General features: G+C 45.5%; 1 protein-coding gene across 1 annotated transcript in view; it reads left to right on the top strand.

Moving 5' to 3' along the window:
- Positions 1-15,578, top strand: part of MEGF11 (multiple EGF like domains 11) — a 297,384-nt gene that overhangs the window by 263,151 nt on the left and 18,655 nt on the right. The window contains exons 13-18 of the mRNA XM_027851943.1: positions 5,969-6,115; positions 7,235-7,369; positions 11,255-11,383; positions 12,432-12,560; positions 13,590-13,718; positions 15,222-15,350. Of these exons, the coding sequence (XP_027707744.1) occupies positions 5,969-6,115; positions 7,235-7,369; positions 11,255-11,383; positions 12,432-12,560; positions 13,590-13,718; positions 15,222-15,350 (798 nt within the window). The remainder of the gene's footprint in view (positions 1-5,968; positions 6,116-7,234; positions 7,370-11,254; positions 11,384-12,431; positions 12,561-13,589; positions 13,719-15,221; positions 15,351-15,578) is intronic.

Raw genomic sequence — 15,578 nt, 5'->3', positions numbered from 1 at the left:
TCCTTACCATTCTGAGTCCACAAATGTTGTTCTGGGTGTCAGCAGGGCCTTCCTGAGTCTATTCTGGGGCAGCCCCTTACCCAGGCCATGCGGCAAGTGTGGAGTTTGGCTGCTGAGTCCCATGAGCATGGCCGTGAGGTCACTGTTTGACCACGCACAAGAGACTTCATCTTTCTAAGTGTCGATTTCCTCCTCTGTAAAAGAGGATAAATAATAATACTGGTACAACCAACCTCCCAGGACGATGAGGAAAGTGGTATTATTTACCATTGTGATTTGGGGGATGGAAGGAGTGAGTCTGAAGAGGAAGGAAGAGCACAGTCGTGATAAAAATGAGAATATATAGGCTTAGACCTGGCATTAGGCGCCTCTCGATTAGATAGGACTATAGGTTTAAAACTGGGAAGGGCCTTAAAATGCCCACCTGCCTCATTTTACAGATGAAAAAACTGAGGCCCAGAGAAGCTCCCTACTCAACTCCACCCCCTCCACCAGACATGCCCAAGGTCACAATGACAGTAAGCAGGATTTGAATACAAGTCAGGCCCTCTGTCTTCAAATCCAGTGTTTTTTCCACTGTATTCCAAGGTCCCTTCCCTCTAAGATTCTGAAATTCTAAATGACCTCAGATTGGCTATCCTTTTACTGTTTACTAACCAACCCAGTAGTGCTTCCGTCCTCCCACCCTCACTCCTTAAACAAGAGACAAGAGCTATTATGTGGTGTGAGGGACGGGGACAGGACAGTCCTACAAGTTTGTCAGATTTGGGATTTTTATTCCCTGCTCCGCTATAGACGGTGGGATCAGTGAGAACAGATGCCCCGCATTGCACACACAGCCCCTTTCCAACCCAGTAACCTTTACCATCTCCCTCCTCTAAATGCTGTCTGCTGATTACCTACGTGTGCTGATTGCTCCCCTCCTGAAGGGTCTCTTCCCTTTGGCCCGTGCTACTCACTCTTTCATGTCTCTGCTTAGCAGAGAAAAGAGGATAAATGGGGAGGTTACCATTTCCCAACAGGACCTCATTCCCAACTTACCTGCCACAGTGGTTGGACCCCCTTTAAGAGAATGAGAAACTGTAATGCATTACTCAGACCTTTCATCCCTTCTGCTCTCTGGATCACAGAATATCAATACTTAACAAGGGCTCTGGGGTACTGGAAAAAGCTGGATTTGGAATCAGGAAAGATGTGGGTTCTAATGCCAACTGACATGTGACTCTGGGCTGTAAAATCAAGATAATAATATCTATAATACCAACATCACAGGGTGGTTGGAAAGATCAAATAAGGATGTCTTCAAAGGGCTTTGTAAACCTTAAATGTGATATCATAATCGCCCACAAGATGGTGTGTCTGCAGAGCATTTTGTAAATCTTAACGGGCTTTACAATACTAGCTCATATCTAGAGAACAATCGGTTCATTTGAGCCTTCTAATCACCACATTACTGTCTTCATTTTACAGATGAGGAAAACTGAGGCTCAGAGGTTAAGAGATTTGCCCAAAAGTCACAGAGCAAATAGAGTTTGAGAGAATTTGAACTCAGGTCTTCCAGATACCTAGTCCCATACTCTGTCCATAGTCGGCCTCAGATAAGTGGGCCGCTAGGTGGAGCCATAGTGCACAGAGCACTGGGCCGGGAATCAGGAAAACCTGAATTCAAATGTGGCCCCAGACATTTACCAACTGGGTAACCCTGGGCATGTCACTTAACCCTTGTTTGCCTCAGTTTCCTCATTTGCAAAATGGGGATAATAATAGCACCCACCTCATGGGGTTGTTATGAGGATCAAATGAGATAATAATTGTAAAGCATTTAGCACAGTGCCTGGCACATAGTAAACACTATATAAATGTTAATTACCATTATTATTATTATTATTAAGTGTCAGCAATTGGAAATTGAAGTCAGGAGAGGGGGAGTGACTGAGCCCAAGGTCTTTCAGCTAGTGAGCGATGAAATGAAATTCAAACCCAGGTCCCTTCCCTCTCCTTCATGTATATTTGGACAAATTGGGACGGGCATAAGGAGACCAGGACAAAACATGGTATCCAAGTTCCCATGAAGCCATTGCAGCCTGCCCCGTGACCCCCTAGCCATCTTGGCTGACAGCCCTGATTCTTGCTTCTCAGATGAATAATTCAGGGCTACAATTACTCTGAAGTCTCACATTTGCTGCAACTTGGAAGTTTCAGGGCAGCTTGGGGGTGGGAACTCCATAGCCGCTCCAGCCCTGGCCTTCTGTCCCACAAGTCAGTCCTTTTTACGAAATTAGACATAGCAAGCAATAGGCCTCCCTCCCAGATGTATCTCTGGGGCTGACTGGAAAGTGACTTTAATTTTTCATTGACTTAATTTCAAGCAAGCTGATAAGATTTTAACGACGTTCGATACTTAAAAATTCTTTCTTTGACAGGCAACCTTTCAGCAAGGCCCCCACTGCTCCAAAGCTAATTTGCCCAGATGTGAATTATGAAGTCATATCAAAGACCCTATTGATGTCCTGCCATTCATTACCATGGCTGCCAGGCCACGAGAGATTCCAAGAAGGGCAGAGGTCAGAAAAAGGAGCTAAGTCCAAAGTCAACTGAGCTCCTGAAATCAGACATTTCCTCCTCTCCCCCAAAAGTCAAACTCCCCAGTTCGCACCAAAGGAAGTTGGCTTCTAAACTGGGAAGAGATTCAGAATTCATCCAGTCAGTCCCCCAGTTCTTTTTACAAGAAACCGAGCCCCAGAAAGAGCAAGCTAGCCAAAGTCTCAGGTGGTTTCGCCTAGGCCAGCGTGGGAAGGAACATGCAAGGAAGCATCCTCAAGGAATAATTAATCAGTGAGCCAATTTTTAAAAATCCTTATTAAATTCCTTCTGTCCACTAGGCCCTGGCCTAGGCACAATGCAGGATAAAAAGAAAGCCAAGCTACAGTCCCTGCCCTTAGTGTACTTACAGTCTAACTTCAGAGATAAAACTGTGTGGAAGTAAAAACAAACAAACAAAAAAAGACCCCCAAGTACCAAAGTACATGATATTGATTATACAGCATACCTAGTTTTATTGTACTTCGCAGGTATTACAGTTTTTACAAATTGTGTCAAGAAAGTCTATTGGTGCCATTTTTCCAATAGCATTTGCTCACATTGTGTTTCTGTGTCACTTTTTGGTAATTCTCGCAATATTTCCAACTTTTTCATTACTATCATATCTCTTAGGATGATCTGTGATCGGTAATCTTTAATGTTACTATTGTAACTGTTTTGGGGCACCATTAACCGATAAATGTTGTGTGTGTTCTGACTGCTGCACCAACCGGCTATTCCCCATTTCTCTCCTTCTTCTTGGGCCTCCTTATTCCTTGAGACACAACAATATTGAAATTAGGCCAATTAATAACCCTACAATGGCCTTTAAGTTTTCAAGTAAAAGGAAGAGGCAATCAATGTGGCAGCCTTCGTTGTTGTCTTATTTCAAGAAATTGCCACAGCCACCCCAGCCTTCAGCACCCACCACCCTAATCAGTCAGCAGCCATCAACATGGGGGCAAGAGTGTCCATCTGCAAAAAGATTATGATTTGCTGAAGGCTCGGATGATAGTTAGCGTTTTTTAGCAACGAAGTATTTTTAATTAAGGTATGTGCATTGCTTTTTTAGACATAATACTATTGCACACTTAACAGACTACAGTATAGTGTAAACATGACTGGGAAACCAAAAACTTCATGAGACTTGTTTTATTGTGATATTCACTTTTTTGGCAGTGGTTCAGAACTGAACCCACACTATCTCTGAGGTATGCCTGTAAATCCAAAAGGAGTTTAAAGAAGAAAGAGGGGAATGTGGTCTATAATGGTCAGAGGAAACTTCATGAAAAGGTGGTCCTTGCCCTGTCTCCCCTCTCCCCCTATTTTGGCCAGAGTTGTGATTCCATTAGTATAGGGAGTTTTGGGTGAGAAATTTCCTTTACTCATGCAGATAGGAGCTTTCTTTGCAATGTAGAGTCCTTAGGGAATTGCCTGGGACACTGAGAGGTTAAGTGATTTGCCCTAAATCACACAGCAAGTAGTGTTGGAGGCAGAATTTGAACCCAGGTCTTCCTGATTCTAAGACCAGTTTTTTTTTTGTTTGTTTGTTTTTGGTTTTTTTGGCTAGGCATTGGGGTTACGTGACTTGCCCAGGGTCACACAGCTAGTAAGTCTTATGTGTCTGAGGCCGGATTTGAACTCAGGTCCTCCTGAATCCAGAGCCGGTACTCTATCCACCACGCCACCTAGCTGCCCCCTAAGACTAGCTTTCTTACCACTATGCCTTACTTCTTCTTGAAAAGATGAATGGTATTTGGAGTAAATAAAGTGAGGGGCTTTTGTTTGTGGGAAAAGAAAGAGCTTTTGCGGGATCACTGTGCTCACAAACCTGTGGAGAATAAAACCGTAGCCTTCCATCTCCCGATTTGGAAGGGATATTCTCCAGGTACAATGCTGGACCTCTTGGTGATCTCAGAGCAGACAGGACAGATGCCCAAACAACTGGGTTCTGAATGTAATGTGGCTAGGGGTGTACTGGAGCTAGCTCTAACACACACTGATTGTTAAATTTTCAGTGTGAATGTCTTCACCTCAGAAATTGGTATTGCTACAAATCAGGGCTTGATTTATAGTTTTATTATCTAGACTTTTTAAAAGGGCAGCTGGATGACCTAGTAGATAGAGTGCCAGGCCTGAAGTCAGGAAGACCTGAATTCAAATCTGGATTCAGATACTTACTAGCTGTGTGAACTTAACCCTGTTTCCTCATCTGTAAAATGAGCTGAAGAAGGAAATGGCAAACCACTCCAGTATCTTTGCCAAGAAAATCCCAAATGAGGTCACAAAGAGTCATACGTGACTGAACAACAAAAACATTTAAAAGTGTTAACAATGCAGATTAAACTTAAATAGTTTAAATAAGTTAAACTTAAAAGTGTGTGCATATATTTCCCCCCTCCCTCCCAGATCTTGGTTGTTAAACATCTCCCAGGGTACCCTTGCATTGCTCTATAAACATTGTTTGAGCTCAGTAGGAAGATAATAGAAAGCTCAGGGATTAAAGTCATCACCAGGCTGAAAACCTGGTGATTTTAGGCAAATAATAATTAAAATAATAAAAATAATTATACGTTGTTGTTGAGTTGTTTCTATCACGTCTGACCCTTCATGACCCCATTTGGGGTTTTCTTGGCATGCTAGAATGCAAACACCTTTTCCTTCTCCAGTTCATTTTATAGATGAGGTAACTGAGGCAAACAGGGTTAAATGACTAGCCCAAGGTCACATAGCTAGTAAGTGTCTGAGGTCACATTTGAACTCGGATCCTCCTGGTTCCAGGACAAGCACTCTCTCCACGGCACCACCTCACTACCCTGTAATTATAATAACTGGCATTGATATAGCACCTTAAGATTTACAAAGTGCTTTACACCCATTATCTTAAATGAGCCTCACATCACCCCTGAGTGTGGGGCTGTGTTACTGTTATCTTGATAGCTCAGAAACTTCTGAGTCAGCCAAGTAGCATGACAAAAAGGACCACATTTCCCCAGGCTGCCCCTACCCACAAGATGCTGTTTAATCCCTAGACTTGTAGGATGAAATGGAATAGTAGATGCTCACAGGTTTGAGCACACCCTCCTCCTGGCCTCTGATTCCATTCCAGCTTCCTTCTAATTCAAACTCCCTCCAACCTGGACCCACCTCAACTTTCCTCACCCCTGTTAAGACCAAGGAATGATGGAAAGAAGAAATGCTTGCGCTGGTTCAGGTCTTGGCTCTCTGCCTGACCCTGAGCTTCAGTTTCCTCAACCATAAGTTGAGGAGAGGGGACATGAGTAGCTCTAAAACCTTATGATTTTTCCCTTGCCCTCACCTCCCTATAAATCTTCCTGTACTAACGACTGCATTGTGACAAGATCATCTGTTTCCTCCTCACCCCTAGGTGTCCGCTGTGACAGCACATGTCCCCCAGGTCACTGGGGCCCCAACTGTTCCATCTCCTGTAGTTGTGAAAATGGCGGCTCCTGTTCCCCAGAAGATGGGACTTGCGAGTGTGCCCCAGGCTACAGGGGGCCCCTGTGCCAAAGAAGTAAGGATAGTCCCATCTCTCCTGCTCATCTTTTCTTTCCCAGGTTCTCCACCTCTTGAGAGTCTCCCTGCTCCCTAGTCAGAGGGTACTAATTTTTAAATTATTTTAATTTCAAATTTAATTACAAACATCTATTTTATCTCCCTCCCAACCACTGGAAACAAATTTTCAGTCAGGTAAAACAAATGTCCTCCTTGGCTGGTGTCCTAAAATGTATGTCTCATTCTACATTTTGAATCCCTTCTCTGGATGTGGGTCATTATTTCATCTGTTAATAATGGCTGGTTATCGCATTGATAGGGGTTCTTAGGTCTTTCAAAGCTATTTGTCTTTACAGTGTTGTTATTGTATAAATTCTTCCTCTGGTTCTATTCATTTTGTTCTGCATCAGTTCATATAAGTCTTCCCAGGTTTCTTTGACTGTCCTTTTTGTCATTTCCTATGATACAATAGTATTCCATTACGTTCACATACCATTATATATCCAGCCATTCCCCAGTTGACTGGCCACCTCCTTAGATTCCATTTCTTTGCCAAGACATACTACAAAATAATCTCATACGTATTCTCCCTTACTTTTCCAGTGTGTCCCTGAAGCTGGTGCCCAGAAAGCATCCCCTCTTCAGAGAGGCCTTAAGGGCCCAGAGGGTCATTCTTAAGAGCTTTAGTCCCAAGTTCCATTTGTAGGGCTCTTCTGGAAGTTTCATTGCTTTCTCCCCTTCTTTCTTCCTGTCATCCCTCCTAGGAATTTCAAAAGAGGCCACTCTAGGATCATTAATGGATGGGGACTAAATAATAAACCCTCTCTCTAGACAAAGTGACCCTGTTTACCTAAGCTCCAGATGTGAGGTGGGAGATCAGGATCTCACCAGACACCAACATCCTGCACCTCAACTCCCTTAGGTTTTCCTTTGCTCATCACCCTTGTCATGGCAGTGGGGATGTGAAGGTTGGGGAGAAAAGAAAGAACAGAGGGCACCAGAGGCTTAGCACAGTTTCCGGCACATAGTAGGTGCTTAAGAAATGCTTGTTGACTCGACTAAATGCATTTATTTAGGAATGTCAAGTAAGTCTTTGACCCCCTTCCCCACTAACTGCCATCTCTTGGTCACCATTCAGTCTGTCCCCCTGGCTTCTATGGGCACAGCTGCAATCAGCCTTGCCCACTCTGTGTGCACAGCAATGGACCCTGCCACCATGTCACTGGCCATTGTGACTGTCTCCCAGGATTCTCCGGTTCCCTCTGCAACCAAGGTACCAAACTTGTGGGAAGGAAACACAGTGGGTGGAAGGGGGTGGAGTGGGGGAAATGAAGTTGGGACCTGGGCAGAAATGGGAAGGGTCTAAAGTATAGCTAGGACTTTGGAGTAATGGATATAGGTCTTCATTTTGTACATGACCTCCATGGAGCACTTTGGAGGCATCACAGAAGGAGCCGGATTTGGGGTCACTGGATCATACAGTTAGAAGGAACCTTTGAGGTCACTTAATCCAATCCTTTCATTTTACAAGTGAGGAAACTGAAAATAGGTCTCAGCCCCCTCATTTTACTGTTGCTCTTCCTTCTTTCCCCCCTCCCTTGAAATTCACATTCTGCATATAGAGCCCATCCAATTTCCACCAGGCTACACCACAAATAAGGTGATCGGACTTCCCTAGATGATCATTAAGGTCCCTTCCAGCTCTGAATCTCATGATCCCTTTATCCCTCAGAACCTCTGGTTACCCTTTCCTCAAATGGGCACATGATCTACAGAGATTTCCAGTGCAAGGAGCCCTTTCTATTCAGGCAAAAATTCCTAAACACTTGTATACTTTTATTGACACAGTTGAGAATAATGAGACAGAAAGAGCAAAACCTGGCAAGCGATTCCTAACAACTGAGCAGTAACTGAATATATTATCATTAGTAAATATTTTTAAGTACCTTCTGTGTGGAGGGGGTCACTGACCTCAAGGAATTTATTTTATAGACAAGGAAGGAAGTGACTTGCCCAAGGCCATTTCTTCTGGTTTGGTATTCAACTCTTCATGTGTTTTTATGTAGTCTTCCCAAGTATAAGGGGTAGGGACAGACTAGGTCACCTCTAAGGTTTCTTCCAGCCTGAAATGCTGTCGCAGGTCATCTAATCCAATCTCCCACCCATTGAGAAATCTTTTCCATCACATCTCAGGCAAACGCTCTCAGCAATGGGAAACTCATTACCTCCTGGGTCAGCCTACTCTATTCATGGGTAGAGAGCCATGAGCTGATTCATTCATTCAAAGTGTGTGGTCTCTTAACATGCATGAGTGGAAAGTTCCCCTCTTCATACTTCGAGGGGCTTGTGAAGTACGAGTCCCCGGGGAGGTGCCATGTCACAATTTCATGAGCCCCTGCCTTTCCAGGATGACTTAATCATAAGCTGACATTCAGAAGCTTAGTTATTAAACATCAGAGACTTGGCAGTCGATACAGATAGGCTGGGTCTAAATTAGGTCCTAAACAGCCCGAGGAGCGTCTCTTGGATCATGCACTGTCTGATTTATTGCCCCTCGCTCTAATGAGTATTTTCTACATATAGATTTAATAGAGTTTACTATTAATGGCAACTGCCCTGGTTAAGTCTCAAACCTTGTAAAAAATTGAACTGACACTTTTTAATGACCTGCTTTCCAGGGGGTTACAAATTACAGACAGTGCTTAGGCAAAATCATTCAACATAGATTAAAGATAACTAAATATTTTCTTCCTCCTCCAAAAGCATCTCCCTTCCCCCAACTTCCTCTTTACTCCAGCAATCTACTAATTAATGTATTGGACTGATTGTAGTATAGTCTTTGAACATGTCTCTCTCATGTTAGGAAGATTTCAAAGCATGGAGCAGAACTAATTGTTTTATTAAGAAAGTGGAATGTTGAATTGGGGAACAGGACACTTCTAATCTTTGTACTCCTTGGAGCAGAGGGCAAGATGGGTTTCTGAAATCCATTTCCAAATGCAATAGAGGAAGCAAAAGGAAAGGGGGATTGGGCCAAGCCATGTAGCCATGGCTTAATTTTGTAGGAAATGAAGAGGTGGAGGCTGAATTATAAACGTGGGCCATACCCAAGCTCTTGCCTACAGTCAAGCCCCAGGACGGGTGCCAAGGCCTTTGTGAGGAAGGAGCATTGATCACAGAATCCTGGGATCTTAGAGCTGAAAGGGACCTACAGGTCATCTAGTCTGACTTGCTTCCACCGTAGAAATCTCTCCTGATTCCCTGATTCCTACTTCTAATCAGTCTTTGAACTGATTTACTTAATTTGCTGAACTAATTATGTGGTTCAGTTTGTTTTGTTCTTTAAGAGAAAAGTGTGCCTAGGCCTGGAAATCAGCAAATTAGTGCAGTTTGCTTTCGTCTGGGCTTCATGGTTTAGTTTTGTTTAGAAGCATGGTACAGATAGAAAGGATTGCTGGGGCAAGAGATGTAGGTTCCTTTCCCAGCCCTGTCACTGATTTGCTGTACGTCCTCGAGCAAGCTACTTGATCTCTGTGAGCCTCATCTATGAAATGAAGAGTTGGTCTAGTTAAATCCTTCCAATTTAAAAATTCAGTTATTCTACATATCTCTGAAGGGAAGCACTAAGGGGATTGGGAAACAGATAGGACCATGCCGATAGCTAACCTCTCTTGCCCTCCTGTGGGAGGTCAAGCTGGGTTTTTGTTTCTCTCCAACAGTACCCACAGTCAGAGGGACTCCATCTGCTCTGGGGCTGGAAACCAGGTTTCCTGAGCTATGTATGGAAAGGCCAGAGCAGATCAATGAATCACCATGATAGGCAGCCCTAAGGGGATGGAGAACGGGAAGGGGGGAAGGGTAGAGGTCACTGACATAGGAAGTGGGTATGGGAAATTACTAACTCTAAGGCAGGACCCAGCTGGGATGGTAGCAAAGTTGCTTCCTCAATCTGAAGCTCAATAATCCCTGTGTATTCAAAAACTCTAGGTTTCATCCTTCTCTACTAGGTGCTGGGAACCCAATCAATTAATCAATCAATAAACATCCATTAAGTGCCTTCTGTGTGCCAGGCACTGTGCTAAGCATTGGGAATACAAAAAGAGGCAAAAAATAGGCCCTGCCCTCAATGAGTTTACAATCTAATCCAGCAGGGGCAGGGAATTGGGGTAGGGAGGAGGTTGGGGGCCAGAGACCAGTCTCTGTCTGTCTTTCTGCGGCCATACCTTCTGCTCAGCCAAATCCCTGCTTGCCCCATCCTTGTGCCAGCCCATGACAGATATTCATCAGATTTAGAACTGGAAGAACCTTTGAGATCATCTAGTCCAGTCTTCTCATTTTATTCATGAAGAAATTAAGGTAAAAATGACTTTCCCAGGGTCATATAGGGATTAAGTGGCAGGGTCAGAACTTGACCTAGGTCTTCTGATTCCAAGTCTCAAGCTCTATTATACCAGGTCCCCTCCACCCATCTTTGGTTAAGCAGAGACAAGGTAGACAGGAACAGTCATTCAGAGGATATTCTGAGCTCTCCATATTTGATTTATTCTGGGCCAGAAACACCCAGCTTTCTCACTGTCTTACTTACCCTCACCTAATTTGTTGATGTTGTGTCATAAAAATTTACTTTGTTGTATCTTACATATATTTTCCACATATTTACTTAAATAAATGGTTATTTCCCTTTCAGAATGTAAGCTTTTTGAGGGCACAGACTGTTTCATTTTTCTTTGTATCCCCAGCACCAGCACAGTGCCTGACATATAGCAGGTACTCAATATATGCCTGTTCACTGATTTATTGATTGTTGGCTACAATGAATTTGCCAATGATGATTTTAACAGATATGAAGAACAGTGATGGCAGGGTGGGGACAGTAGTGGTGGTGCTGATGAATATGGTGGTAAAAGTGATGGTGATAACGGTGACGATGGTGGTGATAGGAATGGTGGCACTGATGAATATGGTGGTGATGGGAACCGGAAAAATGTTTCTTTACTCCCAATAAAGTCCTTGGGAAAGAAAAGGGTGTGTGTGTTGGGCAAGGAAGATAATGTTTATGGTTTGGTCATCAAGGGAGGCTGAATTTTATGAGGCTTTTGGGCCTTGGCTGGGAGTAGGGTGAGGCAAGGTCGGTGGCGGATTCTGTGTGCCTTTGCAGTGTGTGCTGGAGGAAGATTTGGGAAGGACTGTGCTCAGCACTGCTCATGCTCCAACAATGGAACCTGCAGTCCTATTGATGGCTCCTGCCAGTGCTTCCCCGGCTGGATTGGCAAGGACTGTACACAAGGTAAGCGGGCCTGGCCTCCTCTTCTTCCCCATTTAGCCATGACATATTGGGACACATCCAATAAACCTCAGTCCACCGCCCCCAAAGGCCTACCTTCCTGCCATAGCCCAAAATTTCCTTTTGGAGACATAGTCATCTTGCCTAGGTGGAGGTATCTTCTTACTTAGGTTTATCTCATGAATGCAAACCCATCACCACCTGTTGTCACCAGGATCCCCTGAATTGGGAGCTGGGAGCAGGGTCCTGAGCTGGGGGAATGGGGGCATTTAGAGGTAGCCGTGGGAACCCCAGTCATACGGCCAAACCAGAGGGAAAGCAGAAGGGCTTCCTCTGGGATGGGGGTTGTCTCCAACAGTCAGTCATTCCATTGTTAGGATCATAGGCTATGAAGCAGAGAGGGACCCAGTACCTCATCTTGTCTACCCCACTTCATTTCACAAATGAAGAAAGTGAGGACCAATGATTTGCACAAGGTCACAGGGAGAGTGAGATAGGATTAGAACCCAGTCCCCCATATGAAAAGCCTCCCCTCCTCTCAACTCCCACAAGGCCATTGTTAGAACAGATGGGCTGGGCTCCATCCTCAAGGAGACACACTCTGATGGGTAAACAAAGTCCCTGCCTGGAGTAAGTTCCCTAGTAGGGTGGGGGTGAGGGGAAAGTCAGTACTTAAACACATAGATACCACTATTTATAGAACATTCAAGGAAGGAGAGTAGTGTGTACAGAGACAGAGTACTCAATGACTTCATAAGCAATCAAGGGATGAGGAATAGAGTCCATGCCAAATGGGATGGCATTCATCTCAGAAGCTTTCCGGGAGGAGGAGAATTTTTGGAGCTAGGATTTAAAGGAGATGGTGTGGCTTCCCTGGGTTGGGGGGGCCATACTATGGAAGAACTGAAGATGTGAGACTATGGAGGCTAGGTTAGCCCATTATGTCCTTGTGTCTGATGGGATTTTCTCCTTCTTTCCCTCTCCTCTATCTCCCCCATCCTCAAGCTCTTTCTTATATTCTCACCTCCTCCCTCCTGTGTCTTTTCTACAGCCTGCCCACCAGGGTTCTGGGGCCCTGCCTGCTTCCGTACCTGCAACTGTCACAATGGGGCTGGGTGCAGTGCAGATGATGGGGCCTGTCGATGCGCCCCAGGCTGGACAGGGCTCTTCTGCACACAGCGTAAGCTCTGGCCTACCTCTGGGAATCATATGCTGCACTCTGCTGGACACAGCAGGGCGTCTCCCTGCACCAGCTAGGAGGGTGGAGAGAATGGGAAGTCTGGGAGAACGGAGAGAGATGGGGCAGGGAGAAGGAGAGCTCAGCTGGGTTTGGGAGAGCCCAGGCAAGGGAGGCACTTTCAGGGAGGAGAGTTAACCCTTGCCTTCCATGGAGCTCCTTAGCATCAGCGACTTCCTTCCCTCCCCTACTATGTCCCTGGGGACTCACTGATCTGCTCTGGCTTTTCCACCCACAGTTCAGGAAAAAGGGAAGATTCCTTTGACATTGGGTGCTGATGGAAAGAACAAAAACCCAGCCTGACCTCCAATGGGAAGTTATTGCATGGGTAGATTGCAAGATGGGTTCCTGATCAGGGCTCTTGACTCAAAACTACACTGAGCGGGTGTAGATGGAGAAGTGTAAAGCTGAGGCAACCATCAGGGGGTCATCAGAGACTGCCTAGTCTAGTCCCCTCATTTCACACCAAGAAAACCAAGGCCCAGAATCTAGAGAAGACTCAGCTGAGGTCACAGTGAACCACCTCTTCTCCTCCCCACCACATCCCCATTAGAAAAGCCTTCGATTACTAGCCATGTGACTGTGAGCAAGGTCTAGATAAGGTCTAAGATTCAGATCTCCTGGGACTTTCATCAGTTCAGCACTCTCATTTCATAGATGACTCAGATTTCTCCTGGGGGTGAGAGAGGTCAGGCACTTGCTAAGGGCACATAGGTAGTAAGGGGTTTGAACTGACATTGTCCTCAGATTCGAAATCCAGTGTTTTTTCCACAAAACCCTCTTATTCCCCCCATTCGTATGACATTGTGAAAGGGCTGATCTGTGTAGCGCTATAATACTATAATGATGGAAGTCAATATTTCGTATTCATGGGTTCAGTATGAGATCTGACAGGTCCTCTATACCCTGACCCCTACGAGAGGCAGTAGCAAGGCTAGGGGGTAACTGTTGGGGCTGGGGGTGTTTTCCCAGGCTGCCCCACGGCATTTTATGGGAAGGACTGTGGGCGTGTGTGCCAGTGTCAGAATGGCGCCGACTGTGACCACATCACTGGCAAGTGCTCCTGCCGGACTGGCTTTACAGGGCAGCACTGTGAACAGAGTAAGCTGTCCCCCAGCCCATTACCAAGCCCTTGGGTGCCATCGCTTTAGGGGGGTGGGCTGGGGCCCTCAGGTCCTTCCAACAACCTGCCAGATCCCCACCCCATCTAAGCTCTACTCATTTCTGATGCTCTCCCCACCTGGGGGGGGGGGAACTGATCTGCTGCAAATGACCTGGGCACCAAAATCACCTCTTAGCATGGTTGTTGATCTCTGGTGCCTGAACCCCAGAACTATGCTTCAATCACATCTTTGAAGAATGGCTAAAACTCAGGGGAGATGCTGGGATGCATTCTGACTTTGAGCCCCACCAAAGCTTGCCATCCTAGCCCAACATCCCCTCCCTTCCTGTCTGTCCTCTGGATTAGGGCATATTTCTTCTGGGCCTGCCACTGCAAGGCAGATGAGACACAGATGAGACACCTCTGGTAGAGGTCAATAGTTGGAGGCTCTTAAGACTCCCCCTCAGCCCTCTGGTTCTTCAGAGCATTCCAACTCTTAACCAGATAATCTCTTGCTTTATGAAGAGGGGAAGGAGAGGGCTGGGTCCACTCACACTGGTAGGTAGAAGAAGGTCATAGGCTCAAATTGCTGTCTACATGGGGTCCAGAAAGTTTTCCTTTTTGCTTTCTGTATACAGTATCACAGTGCCCTTGGCTGGTATAGCTATGAGGCAGACTTGCTGGCATTCCAGTGGTATTGAAGGGCTGGTGGTGGAGGAAATTGAGGAATACAAGACTCAGACTAGAGTGGTGAACCTGCAAAGTTCAAAGCATCCCTTCCCAGGCCATTTCTCACAGTTTGGAACTTGATAGACAGAAGAGTTATAAAGAACAAGGTTTGGATAGATAGAGAAACACCTTAGTCACCAAGAATCCTAATTCTGTGAAAGGGATCAGGGAGTGTTTCCCAACATTGTCATACAAAGTAGATGTGTATTACATTACAGAGGCAGAATAATGGTGCCCCTAGGGCAGTATCATTTTTACACACATGCCCTAAATTATCCAGTTTACAAGCCCCAGAGCTTTACTTCCTTATCTGCTAGCTCTGCAGCTGAAGCCCAGTTAATGGAATGCTTGGGCTTCTTCCCTGGGGATCATAAGGTACAGCCCAGTCTGGAGGAGAGAGAGATGTGATTAACTGTAAAAAGCCTCATGAAAAATTTGTGATTGCAGCACCCCTGAGGTCAGAGGATTATAGATCTGGAACTGAAATGTATCTCAGAGGTCACCTGGTCCAACCCCCTTACATTTTACAAATAAGGAAACTGAGGCCCCGAAAGGTTAACTGACTTGCCCCAAATCACACAGGTAATGAGATTTGAAGCTATGTCCTCTGACTCCATCTAGCGCCTTGCCCACTGTGCCACACTGTTCTGGCCTCCCATCCCCACTCCCCGACTTCTGTCCCTGCCAGCCTCTGCTCCTCTGAATGTGCCTGGGTGGATGAAGTAGGGGGTGGGAGAGGTTTATCTGTCTTATGAATTCTGTCTGTGCTGTAGAGTGTTCCCCAGGAACCTTTGGCTATGGGTGCCAGCAGCTGTGTGAGTGTATGAACAATGCCACCTGTGACCATGTCACTGGCACCTGCTATTGCAGCCAGGGTTTCAAAGGCATCAGGTGTGACCAAGGTAAGGCAGATTACATGGTCCCAACAATATAAGGCATGGAGAAGGGAGGGCAGGAGAAGGTTCTAGATTGTAGGGAGTGTTCCAGCTTGGGGTGGAAGAATAGAGAGAAGATCCTACGGATGAGACTGAGACTCAGTGGGGGAAGGGAAGAGAGGGCTTAGATTTGGTCATGGAGAGAGAAAAGAGGGTCCAAGATAAAGGTGGGTCAGGGACTGTCACAGCTAACTA

Source organism: Vombatus ursinus, unplaced genomic scaffold (genome assembly GCF_900497805.2).
Source record: "Vombatus ursinus unplaced genomic scaffold, bare-nosed wombat genome assembly UNPS02009205.1, whole genome shotgun sequence".
NCBI classification, from domain to species: Eukaryota; Metazoa; Chordata; class Mammalia; order Diprotodontia; family Vombatidae; genus Vombatus; species Vombatus ursinus.
This window is presented reverse-complemented; position numbering and strand designations above follow the sequence as displayed.